Source organism: Haplochromis burtoni, unplaced genomic scaffold (genome assembly GCF_018398535.1).
Source record: "Haplochromis burtoni strain Fernald_Lab_line unplaced genomic scaffold, NCSU_Asbu1 Contig_84, whole genome shotgun sequence".
NCBI lineage: Eukaryota > Metazoa > Chordata > Actinopteri > Cichliformes > Cichlidae > Haplochromis > Haplochromis burtoni.
Window position 1 is genome coordinate 2,153,186 of NW_024582445.1, and position 15,662 is coordinate 2,168,847.

At 39.5% G+C, this 15,662-nt stretch overlaps 3 protein-coding genes across 4 annotated transcripts; 2 read left to right on the plus strand and 1 right to left on the minus strand.

The window, feature by feature from the left end:
- On the plus strand, positions 1-3,553 carry mecr (mitochondrial trans-2-enoyl-CoA reductase). The gene is made up of 10 exons (XM_005925582.2): positions 1-338; positions 1,277-1,374; positions 1,466-1,597; positions 1,840-1,983; positions 2,223-2,325; positions 2,462-2,564; positions 2,640-2,713; positions 2,823-2,883; positions 3,102-3,174; positions 3,255-3,553. The coding sequence occupies exons 1-10, from the start codon at positions 145-147 to the stop codon at positions 3,416-3,418; spliced, it is 1,146 nt and encodes a 381-aa protein (XP_005925644.1). The 5' UTR covers positions 1-144; the 3' UTR covers positions 3,419-3,553.
- Positions 3,554-3,672: 119 nt separating this feature from the next.
- On the minus strand, positions 3,673-7,035 carry smpdl3b (sphingomyelin phosphodiesterase acid like 3B). Its single transcript, XM_005925585.3, has 8 exons — positions 6,927-7,035; positions 6,631-6,847; positions 6,359-6,456; positions 6,107-6,250; positions 5,811-5,980; positions 5,464-5,644; positions 5,178-5,311; positions 3,673-4,815 (listed from the first exon to the last, which is right to left on the minus strand). Exons 1-8 carry the CDS (start codon positions 7,012-7,014, stop codon positions 4,453-4,455), a joined length of 1,395 nt encoding a protein of 464 aa, XP_005925647.3. The 5' UTR covers positions 7,015-7,035; the 3' UTR covers positions 3,673-4,452.
- Positions 6,896-15,626, plus strand: rpa2 (replication protein A2). Of its 2 annotated transcripts, none has more exons than XM_005925583.2 (9): positions 6,896-7,043; positions 8,463-8,557; positions 8,897-8,998; positions 9,351-9,464; positions 9,701-9,775; positions 12,318-12,434; positions 13,348-13,485; positions 13,801-13,895; positions 15,112-15,626. In XM_005925583.2, the coding sequence occupies exons 1-9, from the start codon at positions 6,986-6,988 to the stop codon at positions 15,197-15,199; spliced, it is 882 nt and encodes a 293-aa protein (XP_005925645.1). In that variant the 5' UTR covers positions 6,896-6,985; the 3' UTR covers positions 15,200-15,626. The 2 variants fall into 2 exon arrangements, with proteins under 2 accessions (XP_005925645.1, XP_005925646.1); XM_005925584.3 differs by lacking the exon at positions 6,896-7,043 and adding an exon at positions 8,112-8,272.
- The last annotated feature ends 36 nt before the right edge of the window (positions 15,627-15,662 follow it).

The following is a 15,662-nucleotide window of genomic DNA, read 5'->3' on the forward strand; positions in this document are numbered from 1 at the left end:
TTACATTTTCAATGACACAACCTGACGACTACAGTCCAATATGGCCGTAGTATGAAGAGTGCCAGCTCAAGTCTGGCTTTAAACTACAAATATTATTAAATAGTCGGGTTGTTTTAATACTTTACAGCTTTGTCCCGAGTGGAAATGTGGGTGCCACTCCACGCAGTCTGTCTAAGAAGCCAGAGAGTTTGCAGACGAAGCGTCGCTGCTGCTGTTTCACAGTGTTTCAGGCACAGAGACGCTAGCGTTTCCCACTTCAGCCATTCAGCCGGACTCTCCGCACAAACATGCAAGGCACTTGTGTACAGAACCCACGGAGACCCTTCCCGAGTCGTTCAGTAAGAATATCTGGCTAAACAATAAGTGTGCGTATGTTTCTGTGACTGTGGGAGTGAAACGGTTAGGGTTAAAATGTGACTAGCCTCGCTCAGGACATGCTCCCACAGTTCCGGTGTAAAGCTCAGGTGTTTTGTCTCATAAAAGATATACAACCTATTATTGTAAACCTCAATCTCACCTTTGTGAGCCCTCGACTCCTCTTCTTCTTTCTTGAAATTTGTGGCGGGAAGCAAACAACGAGTCGCTGCGTTACCGCCGCTCACCGGTATGGAGTGACAAAAACAGGAGGAAAACATTTATGTCTCTACGTAAAGATGTTAAACGTGGCTCGATAGCAATGCATTCCTGATTTCACTTCTAGAATATCTAGAGCCTAATTTCCCATTTTCTTCTCCTGAGGATTTGTAATCATCTGTCTTCCCTGTCTTTCTAACACCTTTGACTTGGCAGAAAAATGTAGGACCCTTGGGTCTCACAGTCTTTAAGAAGTCTATCTTCCTGTGCAGTGCCTGCTCACTCCCATCTCCAAGCTTTATGATCCAGCTGTCTATTTTTTATGATCTATAAGTGGCTCTGTGTGGTGTGCTTATTGTTTATTTCTTTTTCATGGTGTGTTTGTTTCTATATTAATGCAAGCACGTAGCCTTACACTTCCTCCCAGGCTCGAGTGGCACTCCCAATCTCGTTGTATCATAATTACAAATGTAATAAAGGCATCCTCTCTATTTTCTATTCTATCCATTGAGCAAAGGCCCAGTTTTGGTGATTTTGTTACTGCTGACTAATTAACTAATTTATTATGGACACCAGTAGAGATGAACTGTGTCTTGGGCTTTTAGTTTATCTGTATTTATAAAGCCTGCCACCTAACATAAGACAATATGTCATGCAAGCTTACATGAATAGTGACTGATTGTGCAAAATGTATTTTTGGCAGGTTGGAGGGTGTAGAGCTTCCTTCCCTAGGTGCAAAGGATGTCTTGGTTAAAGTGCTGGCTGCCCCAATCAACCCATCAGACATAAATATGATTCAAGGTACTTGTAAGCAGGTAGTAACAGTCATTCATCAGGGCAGTTTAATGTGTGGCATCATGATCAGGTCAAAATCTGATGGGGGTTTTTTCAGGTACTTATGCTATCCTGCCGGATCTCCCAGCTGTTGGTGGCAATGAAGGTGTGGCCCAGGTCGTAGAGGTGGGCAGCCAGGTGAAGTCCCTCAAGACAGGAGACTGGGTGATCCCGAAAGATGCTGGTTTAGGTAAGGACTCCACAGTTCTCAAAATGAAATCTTCAGAGTGCCACTTTAGCTCCCAGCTGAAGGTGGACCTCCGCCTCTGAGCCTTTAACTAATCACAATCTCTGGCCCCCACTGCATGCTAAAATCTATCTCTGGTAAACATGGAGCTCTAAGTCGTGGGACAGCACCTTGCATGGTGTGTGAATTGGAAAATAAAAAAACATTTTATAGTGCTTTGTAGACTGTTTCCTTCCTGTGATCAGGCACATGGAGGACACAGGCAGTGCTACCTGAGGAAGATGTTATCTCTGTACCAAATGACATTCCCCTGGTGTCTGCTGCCACACTCGGGGTGAATCCCTGCACTGCTTTCAGGATGCTCTCCGACTTTGAAGACCTCAAGCCAGGTAACTAATCCACTCACAGTGGATTATTTCCTTCTCACCAAATTTCAAATCTTGGATTATTCATAGCGGTGTAGAGGTACTATATTCCCACAGCTTAAATTATTTTTGCTTTTACAGCAAGACAGACAAACCAATTTTAGAAGTAAAAAATAAATAAGATTAGAGGGTGCATTATTCCATTCTACATATTTGTGGCCAGCATGTAACCATTTGTCCAATCATTTCTGATGTCCTTTTAGGTGATTCTGTGATCCAGAACGCTGCCAACAGCGGAGTTGGACAGGCTGTCATACAGATTGCTGCTGCAAGGGGAATAAACACTATTAATGTTATAAGAGACAGGTGAACTTAATTCTTTCATATTAATGCTTTTTTTAAAATATCGATTTTCTTTTTTGAAGACTAGGGCAAATTTCTTGAACCCCATGGGGATTTTCCATCTTTGTAATAAAATTCTTCAATGTGCCTTCACTTTCAGGCCAGAGTTCACAGAGCTCAGTGATAAGCTGAAGGCTATTGGAGCTAGTCATGTAATCAAAGAAGAGGCCTTGAGGAAGCATGAGATTAAAGAACTCTTTAAGGTCTGTAGAGATATGATCTTGTAGTTTGTCCCTGCTGGTGAATGAACGTATCCAATTTATGAATATATTTTATAGACTTGTCCGAAGCCCAAACTAGCATTAAATGGAGTTGGAGGCAAGAGTGCAACAGAACTTCTCCGTCATCTACAGTGAGCATACTTAATAATCTCTATTAGTATTATACAATGTAGTTGCACTGTAGAGAGCAGGGAAAACCCCAACTCTATGTATTTGCCAGATTTCTTCCATTTATTTCAGAATCGGAGGGTCAATGGTGACATATGGGGGAATGTCCAAACAGCCAGTCACTGTTCCTGTGGTAAGAGGAAAACTGCATTTGCCGTTTTTACACAGTTTCACACTAGACAGAAGAGGTGCATGCATCATAATTGTGAGGGTGGTACTGACACTTTTCAACCTCTTAGATGCAGCTAAGAGGTTCCCAAAATCATGAACAGTCATTTTAAAGTTCCCTTTCACAAATGTGAAATATTGTATGTTGATGTATTTTTTTGCTGTTGTTGCTGCTCTTTCTAGAGTGCTCTTATTTTCAAAGATGTGAAGGTTCGAGGATTTTGGGTAACAAAGTGGAAGAGAGATCACTCTCATGGTAAGTAGGCATGGAGTTTCAAATTGTTTGAAATTAATCTAAAAAAGATAAACATTTCCCTGGGATATTGTTTTTCCTAGATGGAAGGGCATTTAGAGCCATGCTGGATGAACTGTGCTCCCTCATCAAGCAGGGAAAGCTGAGAGCTCCCGCCTGCACTGAGGTGGGTCTGCAGCAGTATCACGCAGCTCTGGATACTGCTATGCAGCCTTTCATATCAACTAAACAGGTTTTGGTCATGTGAACTAGCTGAGTGTGTCAACTAACCACCGGATGCTTGAGAACACTGCATGCATATTTGGGTGAAACCAGAGAGCTGTGACATTCTTGCTGATATGTCAAACAAATCCACATTCTCAATAAAAGTGTATTCATATGAGGCTCAAAGTCCAGCGTCCGTCATGTTCTGTAGTGACACTTTACAGCGTTTACAGGCAGCTATCAAAAGATTATTAAGTCATTATAACAAGATATGAAATGCCAGGCGTTATCACAGAACACAGATAATACAACTTTATCTTATAATATTTCCAAAACTGATTGCTTTGCTTTGAAGTTGCATGGACAATAGAAGTAATGTTATGACATTTATTATATAGAAAATCCTGATATAATCGATTTTTTTAGCTAATGTGCATGAAATTCATAAGATTGAGTTTTGGATTGACAACAAGATACAATAGAGTTTACACAAATAAAACTACGGTAGCTGACCTTTAGAGGCACAAGAATACTGTGTAGTTTTGAAACAAAGTATTCAGCCAGTACCCATAAATCAAGGTCAAGGGGCACACCAAAGATTACTGAAGACAAAGGTTGCATTTTTCCATAGTTTAATTACACACTGGAGCATGACTCATTTCATTTATAGCTGTAATATAACTGAAAGTATGAAAATGCATTATTATAGCGCTACATGTTAAATAGTGACATTTAAAACAAATACTTCCTGCTTCTTGATGTCTCTCTTGAATTATAATTTAAAGAATGAAATTCATTACAAATGTTGAAACCAGAAAACTATTCTCAGATTCCTCTGCTAAAAGTGTGCAGTTTTTAAGGTGGAACGTCATACGGCCAGTCAGAAAGTCAGAGGGGGAGTTTGCATTGCTGAATGGGTCAGTGATACACGTGTGGACATGATTTTTATACTTTTGAAACAAAAGATTATTGCATATTTATAAATTCTGAGGGAGAAAGCTTATATGTTGGTTTAGGGAAACAATAAACCCATACTGAGTTCAGAGTTAGTTATAGTTCAAAATAGTATTGAATTAATTACTCACGGGCCACCACCAGACTTAAAGCCACGGAGATGAGTGGCAGGAGGCCACCATAGATGAAAACTGCCCCCTCCTTAACGAGGCAGTGTTCATACCTGTCAAAGTCTACCTCTCGTGCTGCGCACACGTGGTCAACACGACAGTCGCTGTCACAATCCCTCAGGTCATAGTTCACAGAGTTGAAATCATAGTACTTCTGCAGGTAGCGGGGGTCATCAGCTACACGCTTTAGAACCTCGTGCATGGAGGCTGGAGAGGCATCTGGTACTCTGAAACTCTCTGTGAGGCGATACTCTTTCTCCCAGCGTCCTGTGGCTACATTAGCATGAGTAAGGTTCAGGTAATAGGTCACCACATCCTGCATGAAAGAAAGCATGTGGTTTAAACACAGAAAGCGAACAATAGAAGCATTACAAGATATTTCTGAAGGTTTTACAATCTTTTAAAATACAAATATATATTCATATAAGTTGCATAAGAGCCTATTTTTAGGCTCTTGATTGCTACTTTTGACTGCCCCGTTGCCACAAGGAGCATTTCACATGTTTGATTTGGCAGCGTTTTACACCGGATGGTCTTTCTGGAGCTACAATACAAGGGGATTTTTGTATCTGGCTGATAATGAACTAGCAACTGTTCACTTGCCAAGCAAATGTGTTAACCACTACACCCCTAGAGGAACATAAATGTCTAATGAAAATTGTAAAGGCCAAAACTTGCCTTGACTAGCAGTGTTTCTGTGTCATATTCAAAGACACGAATCCCAGGATTGTTCGCTCCATCCTTAACTCCAGGAAGTGTTGTTTCCCACGGTGTGACACCAGGGCTGAGGAACATGGTACTAATGGGAGAACCTGTAGAAATGGACAAGATATCAGCTCTGATAACAACAGTATTAGTGTGTGTTAATGTTAATGCTGGATATCAGAGACGCATTCCGGCTAAGTGATAAACAGGTAATACTAATACAAGGTGAAATGAGTACTATTACTGCAGTGTGGCTTACCCTCTGTGTTGTAGAACATACGGAAGCTATCAGTGTGATGATGGCCAAAGAACTGGCCTTTAATGACAGAATGATGCTTCTCAATTAAATCCAAATATCGCCGGTTGAACTTTGGTGTAAACCATGGTTTACTTCTTTTCTTCTCGAAGAAACCTGGAGGAACGTGGCCAATGATGTAAACCTGATAAACCAAACAATACAGAGTTAACTAAAATCCAATCAGGACCAAATCTCTTTTTTGGAGGGGCAATTGCTTATACAGGGATTGTATTCATTACAAACTCCATCTTTTACTGAGCTCTAGTCCCTAACATCCAAACATCCATGAACAAGATGAGATGCTTTGCCTTCTCTTTGTTGTTGGTTGCCTCTGTAAGAATCTGATCTGACCAACTAAACTGGTCCGCTGGGTCATCCATGTTCGTGGTCAGCTTGTTCTGATCATAGTAGAGATTGGTGTTAAGGACCAGCATCCTGAAACCAGTCTGATTCATGAGCTTTTCTGTGTAGTATCCACCTGTGCAAGAGGAACATCCCAGATAATGTGTGTTTACATTTTTCCTGTGCATCATAAGCTGATGTATTCATTCTTTGGAAAGTAATTGCACATATATTTGTAACTATTAGAGAAAGCCTTCTTCACCTTTTTTAAATGTTTCTTTTGACTTTGGATCCAACCAGCCTTGCCACATTTCTGCTATTCGGTCATACATAGAGCTTGGGGCTGCAGGAAGCTGACTCTTCGGGTGGTAATCATGGTTCCCCAGGGCTGAGTACACTTTAGTGTCTAAACAAGACAATAATGTATAAAAGACATTATTTATTAGAAGCAGCCAACACTAAAACACTATCATATGTGTTGACCTTGCATGTTTCCGCCTGATTTTGTAATTACTTGGAAACACTCGATTTATGATGTCAGTGAGGTTGTTGATAATGTTGAGCACTGCGTCTTCTCCCAGATCTTTATTATCAACATGTGGAGTGTCATCACTGAGAAGTAACACAGCAGATTGTTTCAGGATTAATTGCAGTCAAACATGTCAATACCAAATACTAATCTGAAAATATCATGACTGTAAAGGCAAACAAGCATTTATTTCCCCAGATATAGTCTTAAGACTAGCACTGTCCTGCAATATTCATTAAAAAAAAAAAGTAACATACCCAGTCCATACGATGAAGTCCGGGTTTGGTAGAATACTCTTCATTGCATAAACAGAAGAGTTGATCAGGTGCCATGGCGAGTCACAAACATAGTCTCCAAATTTACCAGCATTGGCTGCAGGTCGTTTGCCACTGGATGCGCACACCAGTGCAGGATTGTTGTTGCTCAGTTCGTACGTTGGGTCCCAGTGGAGATCCGTGATGTGCCAAAAGTTCCCTGTGTAAGAACGATGCGTAATGGCATCCAGTAAGTTATCCCGAGATTAAGATATATACTTGATTTATCTGATGCTTACCCGAGAGCGCAAAAGCCTCTTTACAAAGAAAGCAAGACAGAAGCAGCCTTACTGCCGACATGTCGAAGCCTTTGAGAGGAAGAAACATCCGACAAAAATCAAGACCTGGTTTAAAAGGTATGCCGTAAGTCTATAAAGGCGAAATCATGATAAGATGACTGGTCATGACACGTCTGAGGCTTAAAGGTGTTTGGATCCCTATGTGCAGGGGATACTTCGCTATCAGTAATGATGCAAGACTACATTTTAGCCTGCATACAATTAAATAAATAAAAATAAGTATCAAAATAAATCTAAAGACAATAAAAAGCTTCGGCTGAAAAAAGCTCTATACACATATATATATATATCTATATATATCTGTGAAGCTATTTGAGAGTCGAATTCCTGCTTGTAGACTACGCCTAGCCTATTTTTATGTGGACTAAATTTAAATTTAGTAGACCACCTTTTACAGTTACCTTATTTGGGCATGCGCTGTTTAAGAATCCAATAAATATACATACATTCATAGCAGGAGTATATAGACACAGTATATTAAAACACGTGCGAATGTTTTCGCTGTTACACTGTAATATTTCACTAAATACAAAAGGATTTTATTCATAGTGCCCTCGCGTGATACTCGTGTTTCCCCAAATCGACGCTGTTATAACTGTGGAGAATCTGTTTCTCAAGCTGATGATGCAAATAAAAAATGTTTTGCTTTGTTTTGGTTTTGTTATTATTTGTTTCGCTTATTGCTTTTTACAGTAAAGGGGCGTTTTTAATCATCGTTGGAAATTTTGCAATATTTGTCTGTTTTTGATAAACACAGCTATGGGTTTGCAAATGTTCTTTGGAAATGATTTATTATGGCAATTGCAAAGCCGCAAAACCGCGCGTGAGCACGTAGTGCTTCGGGAAGTTCATGAAAACAACCTTAGGACTCTTTCAAAATCATTCCCTGATGTTTCTCTTTCAGGCAGACGTAACTCCCAGGACATGGGCAGCTTCATTAAGTAATATGGCAAATAATAATAATGATAATGATAATGTTAGTACATGTTAAACAGTGGTTTGGGACCAGAGTTTGTGCTTTTGCATTGGTCAGTCTTGGCGCTGGAAGGGGAACGATAGCCTGACAAGCAAAAATTAGGGCTGAATTACCTGACGTAGAAGATCTGCGTCATCATAGATTTCGCGGGAGTTCCACTGTGCGCCTGCGCCGTACATTGAAGGTTGCGCGCGGGATTAAACGAGGAAGAGGACCAGAGAAATACGTTTGGCTACATACATTACTGCACGTAACATTTTACGCCTTACTTTAATAAGTTAAACAAACAGCGGAAGCATGTGGAATCAGGGTGAGTTGTATTTCGACACCGTTGTGTTTATAAAGCAGCCATATGGACTCGGTGTCGCTGTGTTGTTTCGGTCCACGTTAGCTTGACTACAGACGTCTTTGTTATTGTGTGTTGAATGTGAGTGAAGGTGGGATCATGTTTAATAAACGATTTCGGTGACACAGTTGTTTACCTCTTTATACATTTTCAGGAGGGTACAGTGAGTCCAGTATGGCTGGGGGCTACACTCAGTCTCCAGGAGGATTTGCATCACCTGCCTTATCCCAGGGGGGAGAGAAAAAGGGGGTCTGTACTTATATCTACACTTAAAAGTCGGAATAATTCACTAAAGACTTGACACAGACATAAATCTGTAAAAATTGTGCTGAAAACCAGCAACACCATACTTTTATTACTTTTATTATCTTACTTTTTTTCATTGATTGTACTTATTTGTATTTCCTTCTGATATCTGTACCTGAGCTGAGGTGACGCAAATATTTCCCCGTTGTGGGATCAATAAAGTCTTATCTTATACCTTCATTTGCCAAATGAGATATCCCCTCTTTGTACACATGTTGACTTCTGTATAGTGATGGAAGCACAAATTGACAGGTCAACCCATTTGTGTTTGGGTCTTTGCAGAGAACACGTGCCAACCAAATAATCCCCTGCACAGTGTCTCAGCTAATGTCTGCTTCCCAAGCCGATGAGTCATTCAGAGTAGGAGATGTGGATGTTGCCCAGGTGAGCCAAACCATTCAGTTAGTTCACTAACCAGTTACTTTTTCATCTCTTAATAGCATTAGTTTGGTACTCTGTAATACAGGTTTTTTTTTTTTTTACTTCTGCAGTTGAACAACAGCAACTTTACACTCCCTTTTAAATACAAGTTACTTTTGTTTACAGAAATTATGTTGAATATCCATCTATGTTGATTGTACTTTTTTAAAAATCCCTTTAAATAAATAAACATCTATCTAACAGTCAGACCAAATGCAGAATTTTAAATCATTTTATGTTACAACGTTTTGCAACATGGACGTAATAACTATTCTAATATTTCCAGATTTCATAATAATTGTGGTCTGTGTCATAGGTCACCATTGTGGGGGTCATCAGAAGCACAGATAAATCCATGACCAACATCCAGTACAAGGTTGATGACATGACAGGCGCTCCCATGGATGTGAAGCAATGGGTAGACACAGAGGTAAGTATCCACCATCACAGCTCTGCTGCAAGCTCAGTCTGTATTGAAACATGAGGTAATTATGTGTATATAAACTCCATTACATAGTGAGAAAGCTACTATACTATAATATCTGTTTAGCATTACATTTCTTTAAGTAGAAGGCCAAGAGGAAAGGGCAGTAGTAACACAAATCCTAAGGAAAATTAACTGGAATTGGATGAAAAGGATCAAGTATGTGCTTTTTATTTATACAGGACCAAAGTGTGGACAGCACTGTCCTTCCCCCAGGAACATATGTCAAAGTATCTGGAAATCTGCGCTCTTTTCAGGTGAGTTTAATATCTGCCACCTATGACCGCTTATTAGTTTAAAAGTGTGGTTGCTATCAAACCCCATCCACCGTCTACTACAGGGGTGTCCAACTCCAGGCCCCAGGATATGTCCTCCAGAGAGGACACATCCTGCAGGTTTTAGATGTGTCCTTGATCCAACACAGCTGATTTAAATGGTTAAATTACCTCCTCAACATGTCTTGAAGTTCTCCAGAGGCCTGGTAATGAACTAATCATTTGATTCAGGTGTGTTGACCCAGGGTCATATCTAAAACCTGCAGGACACCGGCACTTGAGGTCCCTATAGTGCAGGATTACGACCTCGCGAATTTTCTTCTCAGGCTATACCTACGGCTAAAGCGACGTTCCTCGAGGTCCCTTGAGTCTCTCGAGATTAGGATTCGTCTAACCGACTTCCTACGCCGCTGATCGCGGACTCATTGCTCCGGTTCCCCGAGCTCTATCCGGGACTTGCCTTCCATCCAGCAACAGAGCCGCTGTAAGCGTAACCTGCTCGGAGCAGGTTTACTGTTATGTAACAGGATTAGATGTCGACGGCCATTCGCGTACTGGTCTCGCGTTCCCATACGAAGCTCATACCGGACTTCTCGCATCCCAGTCGACACAACTACACGTAAACACTGCTCGAGATTTACTCTTATGTGAACAGGACCTTAATGCGGCACGCAGTATGTCTGCTTCATTTGATAGTCACCAAGATACCACCCGCGCCATGATTACCCACCACGTCACCATAACTATAAATAACATCAATGTAACTAAAGATAATGCAGCACTTGATCCTTTATTGATGTCACACAGATACATACAGGTCATTTCCTAAAAAAGGGAAATGTACTATTAACATTCTATTACATGTATGTGATTATTACAGATGTAATTCATATTTCAGAGTAGTCAATATGTAAATTACTTCGTGTAATCAAGATGAGAGACCACGGCTATAAAAGCGAAGGTGGATTTGGGAAGCCTGTCGACAGCCATGTCCTGTCCGTATACGCGAGCCACCCATTGCGGAAGGTGCAAGATTGATAAGGAGAGTCCTCAGAATTCAGCGTATATTGCGGGATCAGACAGGATCCTTTAGCTCAGCGCGACAGTGTGCTCATAGAGAGATATCGATATTCCCGTGAGGGTATTATTACTTAACCAACATGTTGACGAGGGGGTGCAGGACCACCACCTGTCTTTTTTTGCTCTGCCCTTTTCTTGGTTGCTGTTATGAACAAACAACAGATTATTTCAGGGTCTCTTTCCAAGAGACGAAAAGCAATATAAGTGATAAATATTACCATTCTGTAGAATATTCTTATATTTCACTTTTACTTGTTCCCATGTTCTAGTGGGTCCTGTTGTGGCTCTAATGTGAAAGGGGATATAATATGACAATATAATATAATGTAATATAATATTGGATAATATAGTGTAATATAATAAATCTATAAATAGGCTAAATAATAAAGTGACTGAATAGTGGTATTGTCATGCGCTTTGGGTGCCTTGAAAAGCGCTATATAAACCCACTCCATTATTATTGTTATTATTAAATTACCTACGAGTTTGATTTGTCAGCAACTTTCTGCCAGCCCTCTCTCCTTGCTTTTGCAGCCTTTGCAGTGTTCTCTTGCGTTTTAATTAAACTCTGAAACTCCTGAAATCCCGCACTCATGAGTTCTTGCTCTGCTGCCGGGGTTATGATTTGATCTTGGATGTGTCATTTGATCTTGGATGTAGTAAGCGACGTACGAAGAACGGGCCCCTGCTCTACTAGCTTACTTGGTGGTTGGGTTGGTGTTGTGGCGTTCTTCAAAGTCAATCAGCTGCTTCCCGCAGCCAGACTGATTCCTGCCCCATTGTTAACTGCAGCTGGTGGAGTAATGGCTCATGTGCTGCTCCAGTGAGACCTAAAGAGCAGAACGTTCCAACAACTGCATGAGACTCACCAGCAGCTGATATTGCTGAGTTAGTTATTTATCAGTGAGGTTTATTGTAAAATTAAATTAAAAAAAAAAAAGAATATATTTGCGTGCGGATAACCACGCGCACCACGTGTGTGTGCACGCGCGCGCGTGCACACACACACACACACACTGTGAATCAATTGGAAATGGTTCATTTAAAGTAAATGCTAACAACATTTGCACAGTACCCAGAATCAAATAGGAACTTATGACTTGCATCATGATTTCATTGAAAGGCAACATGACAGTGTAAAATTTTCAAGCGGCTGTATGATTTCTCAATGCACAAACATTTTTGACAATGTCATATTTAATCTTGTTCACATTTAAACATTTATTAACCTTTGTGTGTGTGTGTGTGTGTGTGTGTGTGTGTGTGTGTGTGTGTGTGAGACATGTGTCTAAATTACACTTGAGCTCCACTTAAGAAGGCTTTTACACCTTTACCAACATAGATTTGTTTCATCACTTGAAATACTTGAAGTGGATGTTGCTCGCTTTAATTCCTCTCTGAATTCATGATGGCGTGTCTATTTTTTTGTGCCTTCCTTTCTTAGAACCACAGGTCTGTTGTGGCATTCAGCGTCAGGCCCCTGGAGGATATGAATGAAATCACCTCTCATATGTTAGAGGTTGTCCAAGCACACATGGCACTCAGCAAGCCTCAAACTATGGTGAGAAATCTTGTGCTTATACCTTCACAGCCTTTAATGGTGGCTAAACAAGTGAAAAAGGGAAGTTGAGATCGGTTCTATGAATACCACTTCTGTTAAAGATTGCTTAGTTTGTTTGCCAGATTGCTAAGAAACAGTACAGCGTTGTCACATCTTTTAGTTGTGTTTCTGCTAAGTGTGAGAGTGAGCTCCCACAGATAAATGGTCACAGACACACATGATTTCAGTGAATGGGTATAAATATCCAAGCCCAGTCAACACCTTATCTGACTTCTACAGCCTGGCTATTTTTTTCTTTTTGTTTTATGTATTAAAACCATAATTCTAACAGCTTTGAGAGATGATTTTAAACACATTAGAGGTCGTACAGAATGATTGTTTTGTTTTAAATGGCTTAAAAAAATGATTTGCAGTCAATATAGAAACACATTAGAAGTGAAACTGAGTAATGACATAATAAAAATTAACCTTTCTAGATAACTATTGCTTCTGCAGCACTGCAAATTTACTTTTTGTATCCTATGTTCCATAAAGGGCATAGTCTGCTTCAGTATACATGGCTTTAACGCTCATCAATCCCTCTAATACTCTGTAGACTGCCGGAACCCGTGAGGTCAAACTCAGACTGTTACTGCCACCAAATAGGCTTAACACTCACTTGTTTTAAGTGCTCTATATTTATTTATGAAATTGACCAACAGCCTGTTATAAATGGATTGGCTAATAGTAGCCAGGGGTACCTTTCCGTTTGAGATGCATGTTTTTTTTGTTTTTTTTTTGATGAATGTGCATCAGGCAGTCGTAATCACATTTTCAGTGTCATACTTTTACATATCTGTCTCTGAAGGTTGTTCTGTATCCTTTATCAAATCTATGTATAATGTTGAAAACGTGCAATTTCATTCTCTTTCAGTCGGGTGCCGGAGGAGGAATGAGCAGTAGTGCCATGCCCATGTCACGACCCACCATGGGAGGCATGGATGGGAATGTAGGAGGCTATGCAGGTGCCAACGACATGACCAACAATGGGTTAAGTGCAAACCAGAATCAGGTGAGCCTAAATAAATCAGACAGCGGTAACAAGAAATTCACAGTTCTTAACTATCATAGATAAGCTGTGGTGAGAAATATAGGGGCACTGTATCTGAATGCTGAAAAGGACAGCTATTACACCCGTTTATTTATGTAAACCCAAACAGTGATCGTTGACTCTTACATCCTGTCTTCGACTTCTTTGTGTGAACTGCATCAAAGATTTGTTGTTTTATAAAAAACATTTTCAGAAAAAGAAGTCAGTAGACTGGAACATAGCTTCTTTTAGCAGTGTGTGTCAGCTTGCTTACCCTGTCGACTTTTCTCTCTCAAGGTGCTGTGTTTGATAAGAAGCTGTCCAGAACCGCAGGGTATTAGCATTCAAGAACTAAAGAAGAGACTCGGCAGCATGAGTATTGCTGTGATCAAGTAAGTTTTAAAGTGATAAAACAATATAAAATGTTACTTTTTGACTGTTGGAAAAGTAGAAAAGCTCTTACATACACTGAAACAGACCAAGAGGCAAACTAAGCTGCATCCACTTAAATGACGTTCAAATTATTATTTTACTTTTTACGTTGAGTTTGTACTGTCATAAAAAGGATGGTTTCAAAGAGAGAGAAGCTCACACAAAATTACAACGTACATTTTTTCCAAATAGCAAAGAGATTTTGCAACAAAGTTTCACTACAAAATGAATTCCCACAATTTAAACTCTCAACCCTTTATCTGCAAAATGGACTTGGTCTGAACAACACAGTCACTGGAGGTACAACGCTGTTAAACAAACTGAAACCAAGAGAGAAGGCCTGTAGTGGCTAAAGTGTTCTTTGTTGTTGTTGTTTTTTTACAAGTCAAGAGTTAACACATTATTTGTGATGGAGAGTTAACTTTAGATGTGTTCTAGCAAGCTGCCTTAATGCTCTAAAACATTAGAGCATTAAAGCATTCAGCTTTAAAGGACAAGCTGAATGCTTTAGTTTGACTTCTTGATAAAAGTACGGTAGCTTTATTAAGGGATGGTGAATGTCAAGATAACAAAGTTTCCTTCTTATCTTATTACGGATCAAGACCACATTGTCTTTGTCCTTCAAGACAATGTGGTCTTGAAGGACTTTGTTTGGGTCAGTTTATAAAAACTTTGCTCTCAGTTACTTTCTTTTGGTGCATCCCACTATGCAAAATTTGAGCAGGGACAGTACAACCTCAGTTTAAAAAATAATAATAATAATAGAAAAATGCAGTTACACCCTTTTAGTGTTAGCAGTACATACGTTATGCAAACTACAGGAAGTGTATGTCCAAGACTTTAGAATGACCCGAGTGAAACACCCACTGCATGCTAATTTGGTAGTTTTGCTTTGTTTTCTGAAACTGTACCAGAGTGAAAAAGATACAATAAAAGAAAAAAATCTAATATATAATTTTATATTAGATTTTATTCTTTTATTGTATTTTTTTAAAAGAGATTTTCCTTTAGTGTACAGGAAATGATTTGTCTACTTGGTACTCAGTTCGCAAATATTTTATTTCATGGTATTATTATTATTAATAATAATACCATGAAATTATTATGGTAACCCTTCGGATTTTTTTAATTAGATTTTTAGCACTTCTAAAATGCTGTTTCCTTTTGCTTTAACAGACAAGCTGTGGAGTTCCTTAGCAATGAAGGTCATATCTTTTCCACCATCGACGAAGATCACTACAAATCAACTGACAGTGATGACTAGACTAATTCATCTTGTTACCATCAGTGGGGTTACGTATTTGAAATAATTGGTACATCATTTATTACCAAAAGCTATCACATAAGTAACAACCTCCCTGAGTCTATAATGCCACAGAGCTGTGCGAAATGCTGCAAGTCTGTCGGCACTGTGGTCTATGTTTGTTGAAGAACACGTGGTTTACAAATGGTGAAACTCAAGGTTTACACATCCTGTATTCCTGATGTTGCTTCAGCCATTTCGCCCGAAAAAGTTTCTGTCACTCAGATTATTGTTGGCAGTTACTACTTTCTTTCTGTTTATGTATCTTTCTTCTTCTGTAAAACATCTTTCTTTCTTTCTTTTTAAAGATTTGGAACATAAGTAATCCAACTTTTTTTTTGTCTATGTAATTTAGTTTTGCCAAAATAAATTGATTATTCAAAATGTATTTTTGTTCTGTTGGTTCAGTTTATCAAGTTGTATA